This window comes from Felis catus, chromosome B4 (assembly GCF_018350175.1).
Source record: "Felis catus isolate Fca126 chromosome B4, F.catus_Fca126_mat1.0, whole genome shotgun sequence".
Classification (NCBI taxonomy): domain Eukaryota; kingdom Metazoa; phylum Chordata; class Mammalia; order Carnivora; family Felidae; genus Felis; species Felis catus.
In genome coordinates this window covers 59,961,284-59,974,090 of record NC_058374.1, presented here as the reverse complement: position 1 = coordinate 59,974,090, position 12,807 = coordinate 59,961,284, and the positions used below count along the sequence as shown (strand labels likewise).

Below are 12,807 nucleotides of genomic sequence, written 5' to 3'. Positions count from 1 at the left end.
CTTCAAAGGTTTAGTACTGGGTGTTTTTGTTCTTCATATCCTCTGTCACTCACTCCCTTGGCTTTACTGGGCCATGAATTTGATCTCAGTTGTCCCACTGCCATTGAAACTCAATAACTATATCCAAGATTGAATTGTTTCCCCATAAAACAGTGCAGTTTTCTTAGTTAAGTGTTAGAAACTTGAAAGTGATGACAAACATATTTTTCTCTCTCAGTTTACACATTCAGATTCTACTGACTCTGGCTCTGTAAAATCTTCTGCGTCTGCTTTTTCCTTTCCATTTCAGCATGATTATTTCTGTCAGGGCTTTGCTGCCTCTCACTTGAACCACCGCACTTGGTTACTTCCCCTCTTCCATCCTTTGTCTCCATCTCCTACTAACCATGGCCAATGAGGATTTTTAATGCAGTGTTTCAGCAAACATTTCTCCAGTGATATGCAAAATCTTTCTGAAGATGTGAACCCATTAGCCTATGGTTTAATGGCCCCATTGGTCTGGGCTGGCTTGGATCCCATCCCTCCTCGTTATGGAGGCAGGAGAGAAGTAACATGCTATAGTAAGTAAAGGATGTAGCTTTGGAATCGTCAGACCTCTGCTCCCAGTGACCCTGCCACTCACCAGTGGTGTGACTTTGCACAGAGGACTTCACTTGCTGTGCCCCAGGGGGCTCATCTGTAAAGTGGGGGTGAAGAATCCATTCTACTATGATGATTATGAGGGGAAATGAATTAACCTTTAAAAGGATATAAAAAGTATTCCATAAGTGACATTTATCGGTCTTCTCTGAACAAATCTTATTTTTTACCCATGTGGTGTTATCTTCCCTGCATTTCCTGTCTTCTTCACTCCTTTCCTTCTCTGCAAGTTAAATTTCTACCCATCCTTCAAGGCTTATCTCAGATGCTCCGTTCTCCATGAATAATTCTTCAATAAATTTGCCCACCACGGATCCCTCCTTCTTCTGACCTATATTATTTATAAATTATTCATTCTTACCTTATATCTCTTGTCACATTCTATTTTATATTACAGCTAGCTGTATTTATGTCTTATTTTCCCTCTTAGATTGTAAGGTCTTGTGGTCAGGGACCACATTCTTTTTGTCTTTGCTAAAATACCATATGCCACAATGTTTTGCCCATTATAGATATTCTATTAATATTTATTGAATAAACGATTGAATAGCATATTAGTTCTCTCTCTCTCCAATGCCAGATTTATAATTTATTTTTTAACATAAGGAAGTATTTCCTTTAACGTCCTAAAAGATTCAGGAATCTTCACATGACCATGTCTTTTTTCTTCTTTCTATTATAAATAATATTTTTTTTGGTTCATCCTTAGTCTAATTACTTTAATAATTACTGCTATTATTTCATTTAGAGAAGGAAAGCATCAGTATAACTAAAACATACATTAAAGCATATATTTATTTGGTCTTCAGTTAATACTGATAAATTTGTATAGTCATAGATATATTTGGGTGGCTTCTCCTCCTTTTTCTCTTTCTTCCCCTCTGCTTCCTCCTCTTTCTCCTCATTATTATTATCCTTTAATGAATTTACTGAAGCAATAACTCCATATTAGTTATTGGAGAGACACAAAGATGAGGCAAAATCTAACTGATCTAACATTATCTTTAGTATTGTTGCCAAAGACTCGAGTTATAAAATTTAATGACATATAATTAGTATGATTAGGCTTTGGTCATAGACTTTTCTCATTTTACCTATGAGGACCCTGAATTCCAAGGTGGGAAGGTTGGCTGAGTGACCTTTTCTATAAAGCTCATGGGTGTGTCTTCACAGAGCAGAGTCTGAAATTTAGTTCTCAGACTTACCTTAGGGATTATAACTGGGTGACCCAAAGTGGATGAAAAATGTGAAGACTGAATTTCAGAAAGTCTTTGTGATAGAATATAACTTATATTTCAGAGGGCATATGTGATTGTGTGTTTGACTTAGGTATGTTACTTCCTGTTCCTGTACACATTTTAGTTAGGCTACATCATGGTTCCAGTATGAATTTCCGTCACAGTGTCTGTGGTGAACTACTGCAATGCTTAGTGAATAAAAACTTGGATCACAAGATATATCCATGTTTAAACATGTTGCATATCTTTTGGAAGTAACTTAGCTATCATTTTAGTATGCACGGTTTTTTAATTTGAAAAAAAAATCTGAATTCTTCAAATTGGAAACAAATTAAAAAATACAAAACAGTGATTTACTTGGCTAAAACAGCTGGATAAACCCCTCCCAGGCACTATGCTGGAACTGCCATCACTACCAAGTAGAAGTGTGTCTTTTTGTGTTTGATTAATCAGTAGACAGGAGGCCAGTTAATTCACTATCTTTTTGGCTTTCTACCTTTCACTCTTGGATTCCAAAAGCAAGAATAATCCCATTTTGGGATTAATTCTTTTATTTGTAATTCAAGGGAATTTAAGGAGCCTGAGAAATGTGTCTCCATAGAAGAAGAAAGTTCAGCCTCAAATCTCCCCAACTGCTGGCCTAGCACTAACAGGCAACTTGTAACTGGATTCCCATTTTCTTACCCCCTCCCTTGCCTCCCACTGTTAGTCAGTTCTAAAACCTGAGAGACTGCGGTCATGTGACTCTTGGCTGGCTTCTGCTTTCTATCCATTCCTCTCCCTTGGACCCTCTCCCCCACACTTCCTGATTTGTTTAACCACAGTTTAGTTTTATCTGATCTTAGATTTCATATAAATGGAGTCATATGAGTGGCTTCTTCTACTTACAACATTTTTAAGAATATATAATTGACATAACTTATATTAGTTTACATGTACAACACAATGATTTGGTACATGTATATATCGTGAAATGATTACCACAGTTAAGTCTAGATAACATCCATCACCATACGTAATTATAAAAAATTTTTTTCTTGGATGAGAGCTTTTAAGATCTATTCTCTTGGCAACTTTCAAATATATAATGCAGTCTTGTTAACTATAGTCGCCATGCTAGGCATTATATCCTCACGACTTACTTTCTTGTAAGTGGCTTTTGTACCTTTTGACAGCCTTCACCCATTTCACCCAGTCCCCATGTCCCACCTCTGGCAACCCACCAATCTGTTCTCTATGTGTGAGCTCAGTTGGTTTTAGATTCCACATGTAAGTGAGATCTTATGGTATTCACTTTCTGTGGCTTATTTCAATGTTGTCAAGGCCCATCCCTATCGTTGCAAATGACAGGATTTCATTCCTTTTTATAGCTGAACAGTATCCCATCGCATATATATTTTTGAGATCCATCCTTGTTGTTATATCTAGCTCATCATGTTTATTGCTGAGTAGTACTCCATTGTTTGAATATTCCACCTTTTATTTATCCATTCTCCTATTATATGGTAAGTATTTTTGTCTAAACCTAATTTCTGGCCATTTTTTATGTCCCTACTGTTGTTTTATGTTTTGTCTCCCCTGCTCATTGTCCTCAAATGAATGTATCAAGTGTTTTAGTTGATTTTCGTGGGGTATGGTAACCTCTATATACACAGTTTGTCAGCTGAGCAAAACTTTATTTTGTATTATCTTTGATTATTGCTTGTGTATTCTGTTAATTTTCTCTTTCCCTTTGCAGGACGCTGGTTATCTGTTAATTGATATGCCCTTCTCTGGTCCTCCATGGCTATTTTCTTTTTCCTAATTTTTAATTCTTTATATCTTTCCTCTGTATTGAGGGATGCCTGTTTATTTTTTTTTATCCCTCATTTCCTATAGCATTTTTATTGCTGTCAACATGGAGTTTAATTTTGTATTCACTTTTCATTTTTAGTGAAATCTTTCTTAATTTCTTTTTATAATTCTTTATATTTAATATTATTATTAACGTAATTAATTCTGTGTTATATTTTAGCTTGTTGTGTAGTTTGTTGTCTTTACATAGAGGAAATGTTTACTTATGCTTTCTTGAATATGCCAAACCATTTACTGAAAATTTATTTTGCATTATACCATAGAAAATATTCAGAAAGGCTCTGTAAAAAGAATTTCCCCTTCTAACATGCTTTTTAATCAGTCCCATGTTGTTGTTTTTTTTCCTTCCTTCCTTATTATCCTCAGCAAGTGGACTCTGTGCAGAGCCAGATGGATTGAGTAGATGGTCTTTTTATTCTATTTTTTATTTATTTTATTTTTGCTTTAATTTTAATTTTATTTTATTTTAAGTTTATTTTTGAGAGAGAGAGAGAGCATGCATGAGTGGGGAAGGGCAGAGAGAGAGAGGAGAGAGAGACGATCCCAAGCAGGCTCTGTGCTGTCAGCCCAGAGCTCAATGTGGGGCTTGAACTCACGAACTGTGAGATTATGACCTGAGCTGAAACCAAGAGTCAGATGCTTAACCAACTGGACCATTCAGGTGCCCCTTTTCATTCTATTTAAAAAAATATCTTTTAAAATTTTTATTCATTTTTGAGAGACAGAGAGAGAAGGAGGCGGGGAGAGAGAGCACGAGCTGGGGAGGGGCAGAGAGAGAGGGAGACGAAGAATCTGAAGCAGGCTCCAGGCTCTGAGCTGTCGGCATAGCTGTGAGATCATGACCTGAGCCGAAGTCGGACGCTCAACCGACTGTGTCACCCAGGTGCCCCTATTCTATTTTCGAAAATTCTCAATCCTTTTTCAGTCTTCAGCTGAAGGACCGACTGAAGGACACGCTGCAGTGCGGGTCTCAGGCCCAGCAGATGGCGACTCTGTGTCCCTGGTTTCTCCTGCACTTGCTTCTCTCTCCTATTCTCTGCTATTTCTACAGTGTTAGGCAGTGTGATTCCCACATACAAAGCCACAGCTCTTTCTCTTCTCTTTCTTCAGGCAGTGCTTCTCAGAAAGCCCTCGGCTATCGTCTGTTCCCTTGACTTTCTGCCCATTTGTTTTCTGAGCTTTGTTGCATCTCGATGGTCATGGAAAGACAGAGGTAGTGGGACAGTGGATGGGAGTCTGGGGAGACCAGTCTCCGCTCAGTCTAACAATGGCTCCTCAGCGGTAGACACTTCTGTGTAGGTTTTTGGCGGGCAAACACTTGGGGTCTCTGAGTGGATGGACAAACAGTGGGAACCACAGCATGTATCTTACTTGTGTTCACAAGGCTGTTAGCTTGAAGCGAGGTTGAAGAATGCCAGGAGATAAAAACTGGAGAGGTATCTGCTTCTCTCCCAGCATCGGCTGTTTTGTAATTACTGGCAATTCATGGTAGATTTGGGTTTAGGTTGTTTTTCAGTCTTCGTTTTTGATGGGATTGAGATTTTTTTGCTTTGCTTTGCTTTCTTCTTGATCTTTTTCAGCACCTTCATTGATATTTGGTACTAAGTAGAGAGGACATTCCTCAGAGCCACTAGCCAAGTGTCATTCTGAGAAAGACTCTTGATCTTACATTTTAAATGGTGACTTTATTTTTTTTTAAGTTTTTAAAATTTATTTATTTTGAGAGAGAGAGAGAGAGAACTGGGTGGGAGGCAGAGAGAGAGGGAGAGAGAGACAGAGAGAGAGAATCTCAAGCAGGCTCCCTGCCACCAGCACAGAGCCCGACGCAGGTCTCGAACCCATGATCCGTGAGATCATGACCTGAGCTGAGACCAGGAGTCGGCCACTTAAGTGACTGAGCCCCTTAAGTGGAGACTTTATGTGGTTACATGTTACATACATGAACATATTCGTATTGAAGTGGTTAAAATCGAGTGAACAACTCATTATTTAAATAAAAACACCTTACAAGTCTGTTGTTTTACAAATTATGAGCTGGTTATTTCAGTACAATGCAGACATCCTTTTGGGACTGTGTCATCAGGTGGGAGTCAGGAGGTATGGATTCCAGCCAGTTGTTCACACCTCCAGTCAGGAGGTATGGATTCCAGCCAGCCGGAAATATGTGGATTAACACTCAGCATTTCTAAAACTCATCAGCCTCACTGGAATGACCCCTAAACCCCACAATACTCATTCAATAGCCCTCATATCCAACATATATATCTGGTATATGGCTCTTCTTTTGCTTGATTTTCTTTTCTTATGTATAGAGCACGTGGAGCATGATCTCAGATCATTGTTAAGACTTTCCTTTGGTCTAATTTGAAAAACAGAGTTGTTGGTTAGTGGGAGATTTTGTGGTGGGCAAAATGATGAACTCTTTTGAAGGCTTCCTCAGAGGGTGTGAGATCGTCAGCTCTCACTTATGCAAAGATGTCAACTGTGCTAATATAAACAAAAGCCATAAACTTGGCATTTTAGCTCATGTCTCCTGCAGCTAGAACTTGAAGGTAATATTTTAAATTGTAATATTTAGTGATGGTTTCTTTCTTAGGCTTTTTTAATATTGAGTTTAGTTAAGGATACAATAGTGAATTGAAGATCATTGGTCTTGTTAATGTGCTGTTAATAGCAATTCAAAACTGTTTTTTTTATTTTTAGCTTAATCCTGATTATCGAGATGCTCAAAATGAAGGAAAAAGTGTGGTGAGTGGAATTGTTTTTTCCCCAACAAATTCCAAAAATATTGTGCATATTTTATATGAACAAATTGAAAAGTTAATAGAAAATTTGAAGGCTAGGGATTCTGAGAGATTCTCTGACTAGAGACTATGAATCACAGATAATAAGTAAAAGATGATGCACTGACATTATAAATAGATGTCTGCTAATAGGTATTTAGGGAGATTTCTGGCAACTTGGAGGCCATTTATGATGGAGCACTGATGGCCATGGGCATCTGGGAGGTATGGTGGGTATGGGTTTACTTTTCATAAGTGCATAGAAATTAGGAAAGACAAATTGAATTATGGTATGATGATAGTAAAAGGGCACAATGGGACAATCTTTTCTGATTAAAAATAATTTGGGTTCTATTTACGGGGAGAAATTGAGGCATCAAACAACTATATGACTGATTTTTCTGATATTATGAAGCATGACACTCAAAAAACATCTCAATCTTATTTACAAGCCAATTTTCATTAAGATATTTATTATTATTCAGCCTGCTTTTTCATCACCGTTGTAAAGACGATGATGTTACGAGGACAGTAGGACTTAATTCAATAGAAAGTTCTGAAATTCAGGACAATTTGGTGTGATGCAGACAAAACCTGGTTGGTGGGCTGGATAGAAAGGTGTATCTATATAGCTATATGTACTTTCAGCAATTTAGCTAGATATTTGGATGTAAAATAGACACAGTGTATAATTTAATTTTCTTAGGAATTTGGCAATCTCTTTTGGAATTGCTAAGAATGATTACTACAGCATTCAAAATTCCACCTTTTGACAGAATGAGTTGAAATGTTTGATTGAAATGACTACTGTCTTTGCACTGGCCCTCAGCTTTATGTTTTATGAGGATATTGATATGAGGGAGGTGAATCAAATCAGAATTTCTGGACCTGAGTCAATCCTGTTTGACTTTTTTCTCCATCTGACTATCAGGTTTACAACAGAAGTGAAACTGAAGTATCAGGTCTTTGGCCCAACGAGAACTTTAATTTGTGTCAAAATGTCCTTAAACATAGAAGTAGGCTTATTAAATGGGTTGGATCATTTATTTATAATTCAATTTTCTCCCCCTGTGTGGATTCTTTTCTCCTTGGTTTTCAGAAGCTAGCCCAGGATTGTTGGGTTCTTCTTTCCCCATGATTTAGAAAACGCCATCCATAACCATGTTTAAAAGCTGAGTCTTTGGTTCTTACTATAAGCTGGTCGATGGTCTCTTGCCAATGACTGCCAGGAACACACCAGTTCTTAAATGGGGTTAATTGCACATTGCATTTACATCCAAAGGAACTGTGGGGCCTCTCAGAGGGTGCTAGAAAGAACCTATGGTAGGAATTGGGCTTGTACAAGATGACTTGGGGAGGATTTAAAGAAGTGGGGCTCACTGTGGATAAGAATGCTGGCAGGAGGAGGAAGTATCTTAATACATTTTTATCTATAGGGAGGGTAGATGAGAGCCAGGCTAACGCTGTGAGTGCTAAAGAAGAAGCACTCATTTTAGCTAGGGGAAAGGGATATCGAATCATTTTTATGGCTTGGACAACATTGACATGTTGTCAGTATTCAGATATGATTATGGAACAGTGTTGTTTTGACGTGATCCATCCCGGGCATGGAGCGGCCTTGTCTGATGTTGGTGTTCTGTGAAATCGTTCACGTTCGCAGGAGGACACTGTGGCCTGGCTGTGAGAGTCAGGGTGCCCTTGGCAGCACTGAGCCTGCCCGATCACACCAGGCCAGCTGTCGGATGTCAGGAGTTGCCTTTCTCTTTCTCAAGGTCTTTTTTTATGAGATTCTATGTGACTTCTTCAGCCAAGGGAGTTCTGCTTCTAGCACCACTGTTAACCTGTACGACCTTGGACATGTAAGATAGCCTTCCTGAGACTCCATTTCCCACCTGACTAATGGGATGAGGATGCTTGCCCTACATACGTCACCTCTGTGCCGTGAGGTTAAAATTCAATCAGATAAAGGGAAACTTTTTGAATAAAAGATATTTGTAGGCTAAAAATGTACGTCGTTTCGATTAAAAGGGCATTGCATCCAACTTCGAATTGTGCAGTTGAATTACGTCTCTTTCAGCTTATCTCCTTTCAGCTACATGCTGTTTGGTGATGCTTCTGATGCTTCTGGGCAGGGCTGAGTGGGAGAGAGAGAGTATGAGTGATAGAGTATGAAAGTTTATGGAGCAGCACAGAAAATATAGGTAATGAATCCATGGTGAAGTTTGCTGTTTGCGCCCATCAAGCTTTTAGTTAGACTTCGTAGATTTGTTTCCTTCTATATTCTGAGATACAAGTTCTTCATTCACCTCTGAAGGTGAGAAAGAGTACTTTTCTGTGAAGCAGTTGCTACCAGCAGCACTTTAATTGCATCTGACACAGGTGGGTCTGCTTTGCTGTGGAAGTTTACGACTGGATCTTGTCTGCCATCTCAGAGAGATGTCCAACTGGAGACATTGATTTCATCTTTCTTCTATCCTTAATCCCTAGCTTGAAAGTAAATAAAACTGAAGCTATGGAACACTAAAGCTAACAATATGGCTTCTCATGTTATAGACCATTTGCCACCTAGCAATAATTATGTTTCTGTCTAGAAAAGAAAACAAAGGAGCAGTTAGAGCTTAGCCTGTGAAAAACGAAATCAATTTCCCCAAACAGAATGCTATCTCACCCCAGATCTGGGTTCCAGTAATGCTGAGTTCACTGTGACCATGCTAATTATTTTCTTTCCAAATTTTCCCTTATGTTGTCTATTTAATATCCAGTTAATATTTTTTCCTGTAATTTAGAAACCTTTATCAAAATGTTGCCTTCCATTTTTGAAGTTTCAAAGGTTAATGCATGGTGCCACTGAAATGCGGCGGTGTGTGTCAGAGCTCCCATTAAGACCCAAATTGCTGTATTTATTCTACAAAGGAGCCTATTATTTCCAATCTTACAAATGTACAGCATCCACAGGGACCCTGTAAACATTGGAACTGTGTCAAGCCCAGCTGGGAACCTGACAGTCATTAGTTCCTTCTTGAAAGGCTGCATCTTTTCAAATGGCTCTTTGAAGGGGATTTTTTTTTTTTTTTTTTTTTTTTTTTGGAATAACACCACCCATTTTCACATTACCGTATTGATGTGGAATGTGATCTGATTTTTCAAGGGAGTGTCTTTTGTCGATGCTGGGGTCTCTCAATTTCAGCAATATTGATATATTGGCCCAGAAAATTATTTGTTGTGGGGGGGCTGTCCTTTACATTGTAAGATGTTTAGCAGATCTGTGGACTCTGTGTATTAGATACTAGTAGTGGTCTCCCCTGCCCCCAGTTGTGGCAACTAAAGATGCTCCTGGAAATTGCCAAATGACCCCCGCTGCGGTCCAAACTCTCTGCCTGTTGAGAACCACGTCTTTGTGCACAGACACACATAAATAGCAATGTTCTAGGAACCATGATGCTTAGCTGAAATGTATTTGAAAATTCTGTCTCATAGACTTTTTTGGGGGGTGGGGGACCAGATTATGAACAAAGACCCCCACATTTCCATGAGTTTTTACTCTATATTCATCAATGGTAAGGTGATAAAGAAAAGAAAGGAAAAAGAGTCCTCATAGGAAATAGTTTAAGAGTAACAGATTTTTAAGGAACCATGCAAGAGAAGTGTCTGCAGCTTTAAATGGCAGGGTTGTGTCTGTTACATAAAGTCAGCAGTGAGAGCCCTGGAGAGTCTGACCAAGAACACAGATGCCTGCACATCATTATGCTTCCTTGGCCGTGGCCGCACACAGGTCTGCATCAGCCCTGAAAATGCATACATTATTTCTTACAGAATGTCTTTGGCTCCTAACAACAGATTGCAACGTGATGTCTCCGCTAAAAATTCGATGAGTCACAAATGAGTCAACAGAGAAGGTGTTCCAGGAGGCTAACTGCTGTGTCTCCCCTGGCAGCCCCAGGACCGGAGGGAGAAGCCGGGTGAACCATTAGTTTACTCGACTGGCTTCTCCTAAGGGGATTTTCTACTTGTAGAACCGAGATTCTGTGTGCCTTTTCTTCCAAGTAAAACTGCTAGTTTTATAAGAGCCCAGCAGACTAGGTTAACATCCCGAGGCTCTGCATTACCTGAATTGAGAATATTTTGGATACCTAGCTGATATTAAATCTAACACCTGTCTAAGCTCTGTTGTACCTTACATGTATTTTCGTGACACAAGAGGGAGGGCATTGCGCTTCTGTAATTCTGTATAGGGAACTAGTGTTTTTGTGGCTTTTTTCTTACTTAAAAAAGAGGTGGGTTTATAAACAAAAGCTACAGGCACACAATTTTGAACAGAACTGCCTTCATATTGTAGAAATATAATATTGATTTTTGTAGATCTTATTGATCTATAGATCTCATCTTTCAGTCTTATAGATTGAAACCTGATCCATACATTTAAAAGATTGCATACTTATAACTCATTATTCATGTATTATTTTCTACAGATTTTGAGGGGCTGCCTTGAACTGTTTATGAAGGAGAATTTGTTAAGCAAATTAACAGAGTGCAAGAGATAAAAAGCAGAATGTATGGCATTGCTTTAAAAACTGCTATGGATGTTAGAAGTTCTTTTCACACATAAACAATTATTATGCTACTTATAAATGGAGTTTATCTATGTTATGCTATGTTTATCTATGTTATGCTACTTATAAATATATATAAGTAATATATATAAATATAAATAAATAAATATAAATAAATATAAATATAAAAAAATAATACTATGTTATGCTACTTATAAATATGCTACTTATAAATATCTATGTTATCAGTGGAGTTTATCTATGTTATGCTACTTATAAATGGAGTTTATCTCCCCCCCGCCCCAGGAACCTATACCTTTAGGGGTATAGTTGTACATTCCACTTATACTATGTAATTAAAACTAAACCACAGGTCTTAAATAGTATGAATAATACAGAGTGACCTCTTTTAATTAGCCCTAATGAAGGTTTTTCTATGTCTGGCAAAAATTTTATTGTTCATTATAAGAGTGTCAAAATAGAGAAGTCCCTGACTACTCTTGTTTGGAGCCCCCAGAGAGGTATACTAAAGGGGGTGTGGTAGGAGGGCAATCTAGGAACCTGGGTCGGCTTTCTTTTTGTAAGTCTTGAAAATTAGTTTTATGAACATCCCAAAAGGAGAGTGTATGCACTAGGATTTGGCTTATATTAAATGAACTCACAAGTGACTGATGTATAAACCTCCATGCCACCTTCCAGTTGCTAAGTAAATAAATATAAATCCTTTGGTTAGTTAGTGTATTTTCTTTGAAGGGAAAATCCATAGCAAAAGCTAAGTTATAATTGGAAGATTGGTGTGCAAGAGGCTCAGAAAATTAGATGACAAATATTCTTTTTAGGGATACGGTATTCCACCAAAAAGACAGGAATATTCATTTTTGGCATTTCTGCTGGCAGTGATGAGAGAAACTGTTCAATTTTGTTCATTGAATCTCTGCTTATTTGAGGTTACATGATCATCTTGTAGTAATAAAGACTTTCTTCAAACATGGCTCAATATGATTGATTAAATTTTATTTTCCTTAATTAAAGTCATATTTTAATTGTGTCTTTCTAATAAAACACTGAAACCACTTGTTGTACTTGTTCTCAAATCCCTTTGCTTCCACATTGAAAGAATCCTTTGGATTATTTCTACAAATGACTGATCTTGTCCGTTGTTTCCGTGTTCCTACGTTATGAGGCAGTCTTCTCTCACATGTATTAATTAACATTCATTATGTTGGTGGTTTTCTCTTTTGGCTGTAATAGCATTATAGAGTATAGAAAAAGCTCTTTTGTGATATTTCTTTGTGATTGTAATGCTCCTGGTCTGTTTCTCCCCAAGTTTGCATCTTATGAGGACATAAAACAAACTTCCTTTTCTTTCCTTTAGAGTTATCACTTCTTGTGTCACCATTCCAGGGAAAACTGCTTTTTTGCCACCCATGTCTCAGTATAACACCTGGGTTTTCCTGTTGAGCTACATGGCAGTCATCAGAGAAACAGCATACTTCTGACTTCCTGCTTCCTTCCCTCCCTCCCTCCCTTCCCCTCTTCCTTCCCCCTCTCCCTCTCTTTTCCCCTTCTCTTCCTTGTTCCTTTCCCCTCCCTCCCTCCTTCTCTTTCACAACTTTGTTGATATGTAATTCACATACCATAAAGCTCTCCTATTTAAAAAATGTAAATCAGTGTTTTTTTTAATACATTCACAGAGCTCCAAAACTATAGCCAGTATCTAATTCTATAACATTTTTATTATCT

At 38.1% G+C, this 12,807-nt stretch overlaps 1 protein-coding gene across 8 annotated transcripts in view; it reads left to right on the top strand.

Annotated features, from left to right (window-relative positions):
- ITPR2 (inositol 1,4,5-trisphosphate receptor type 2) overlaps window positions 1-12,807 on the top strand; it is a 489,277-nt gene that overhangs the window by 118,749 nt on the left and 357,721 nt on the right. For all 8 annotated transcript variants that reach the window (XM_045061584.1, XM_019834732.3, XM_019834731.3 and 5 more), the window contains one exon: window positions 6,435-6,479. In XM_045061584.1, coding sequence (XP_044917519.1) covers window positions 6,435-6,479 — 45 coding nt within the window. The remainder of the gene's footprint in view (window positions 1-6,434; window positions 6,480-12,807) is intronic.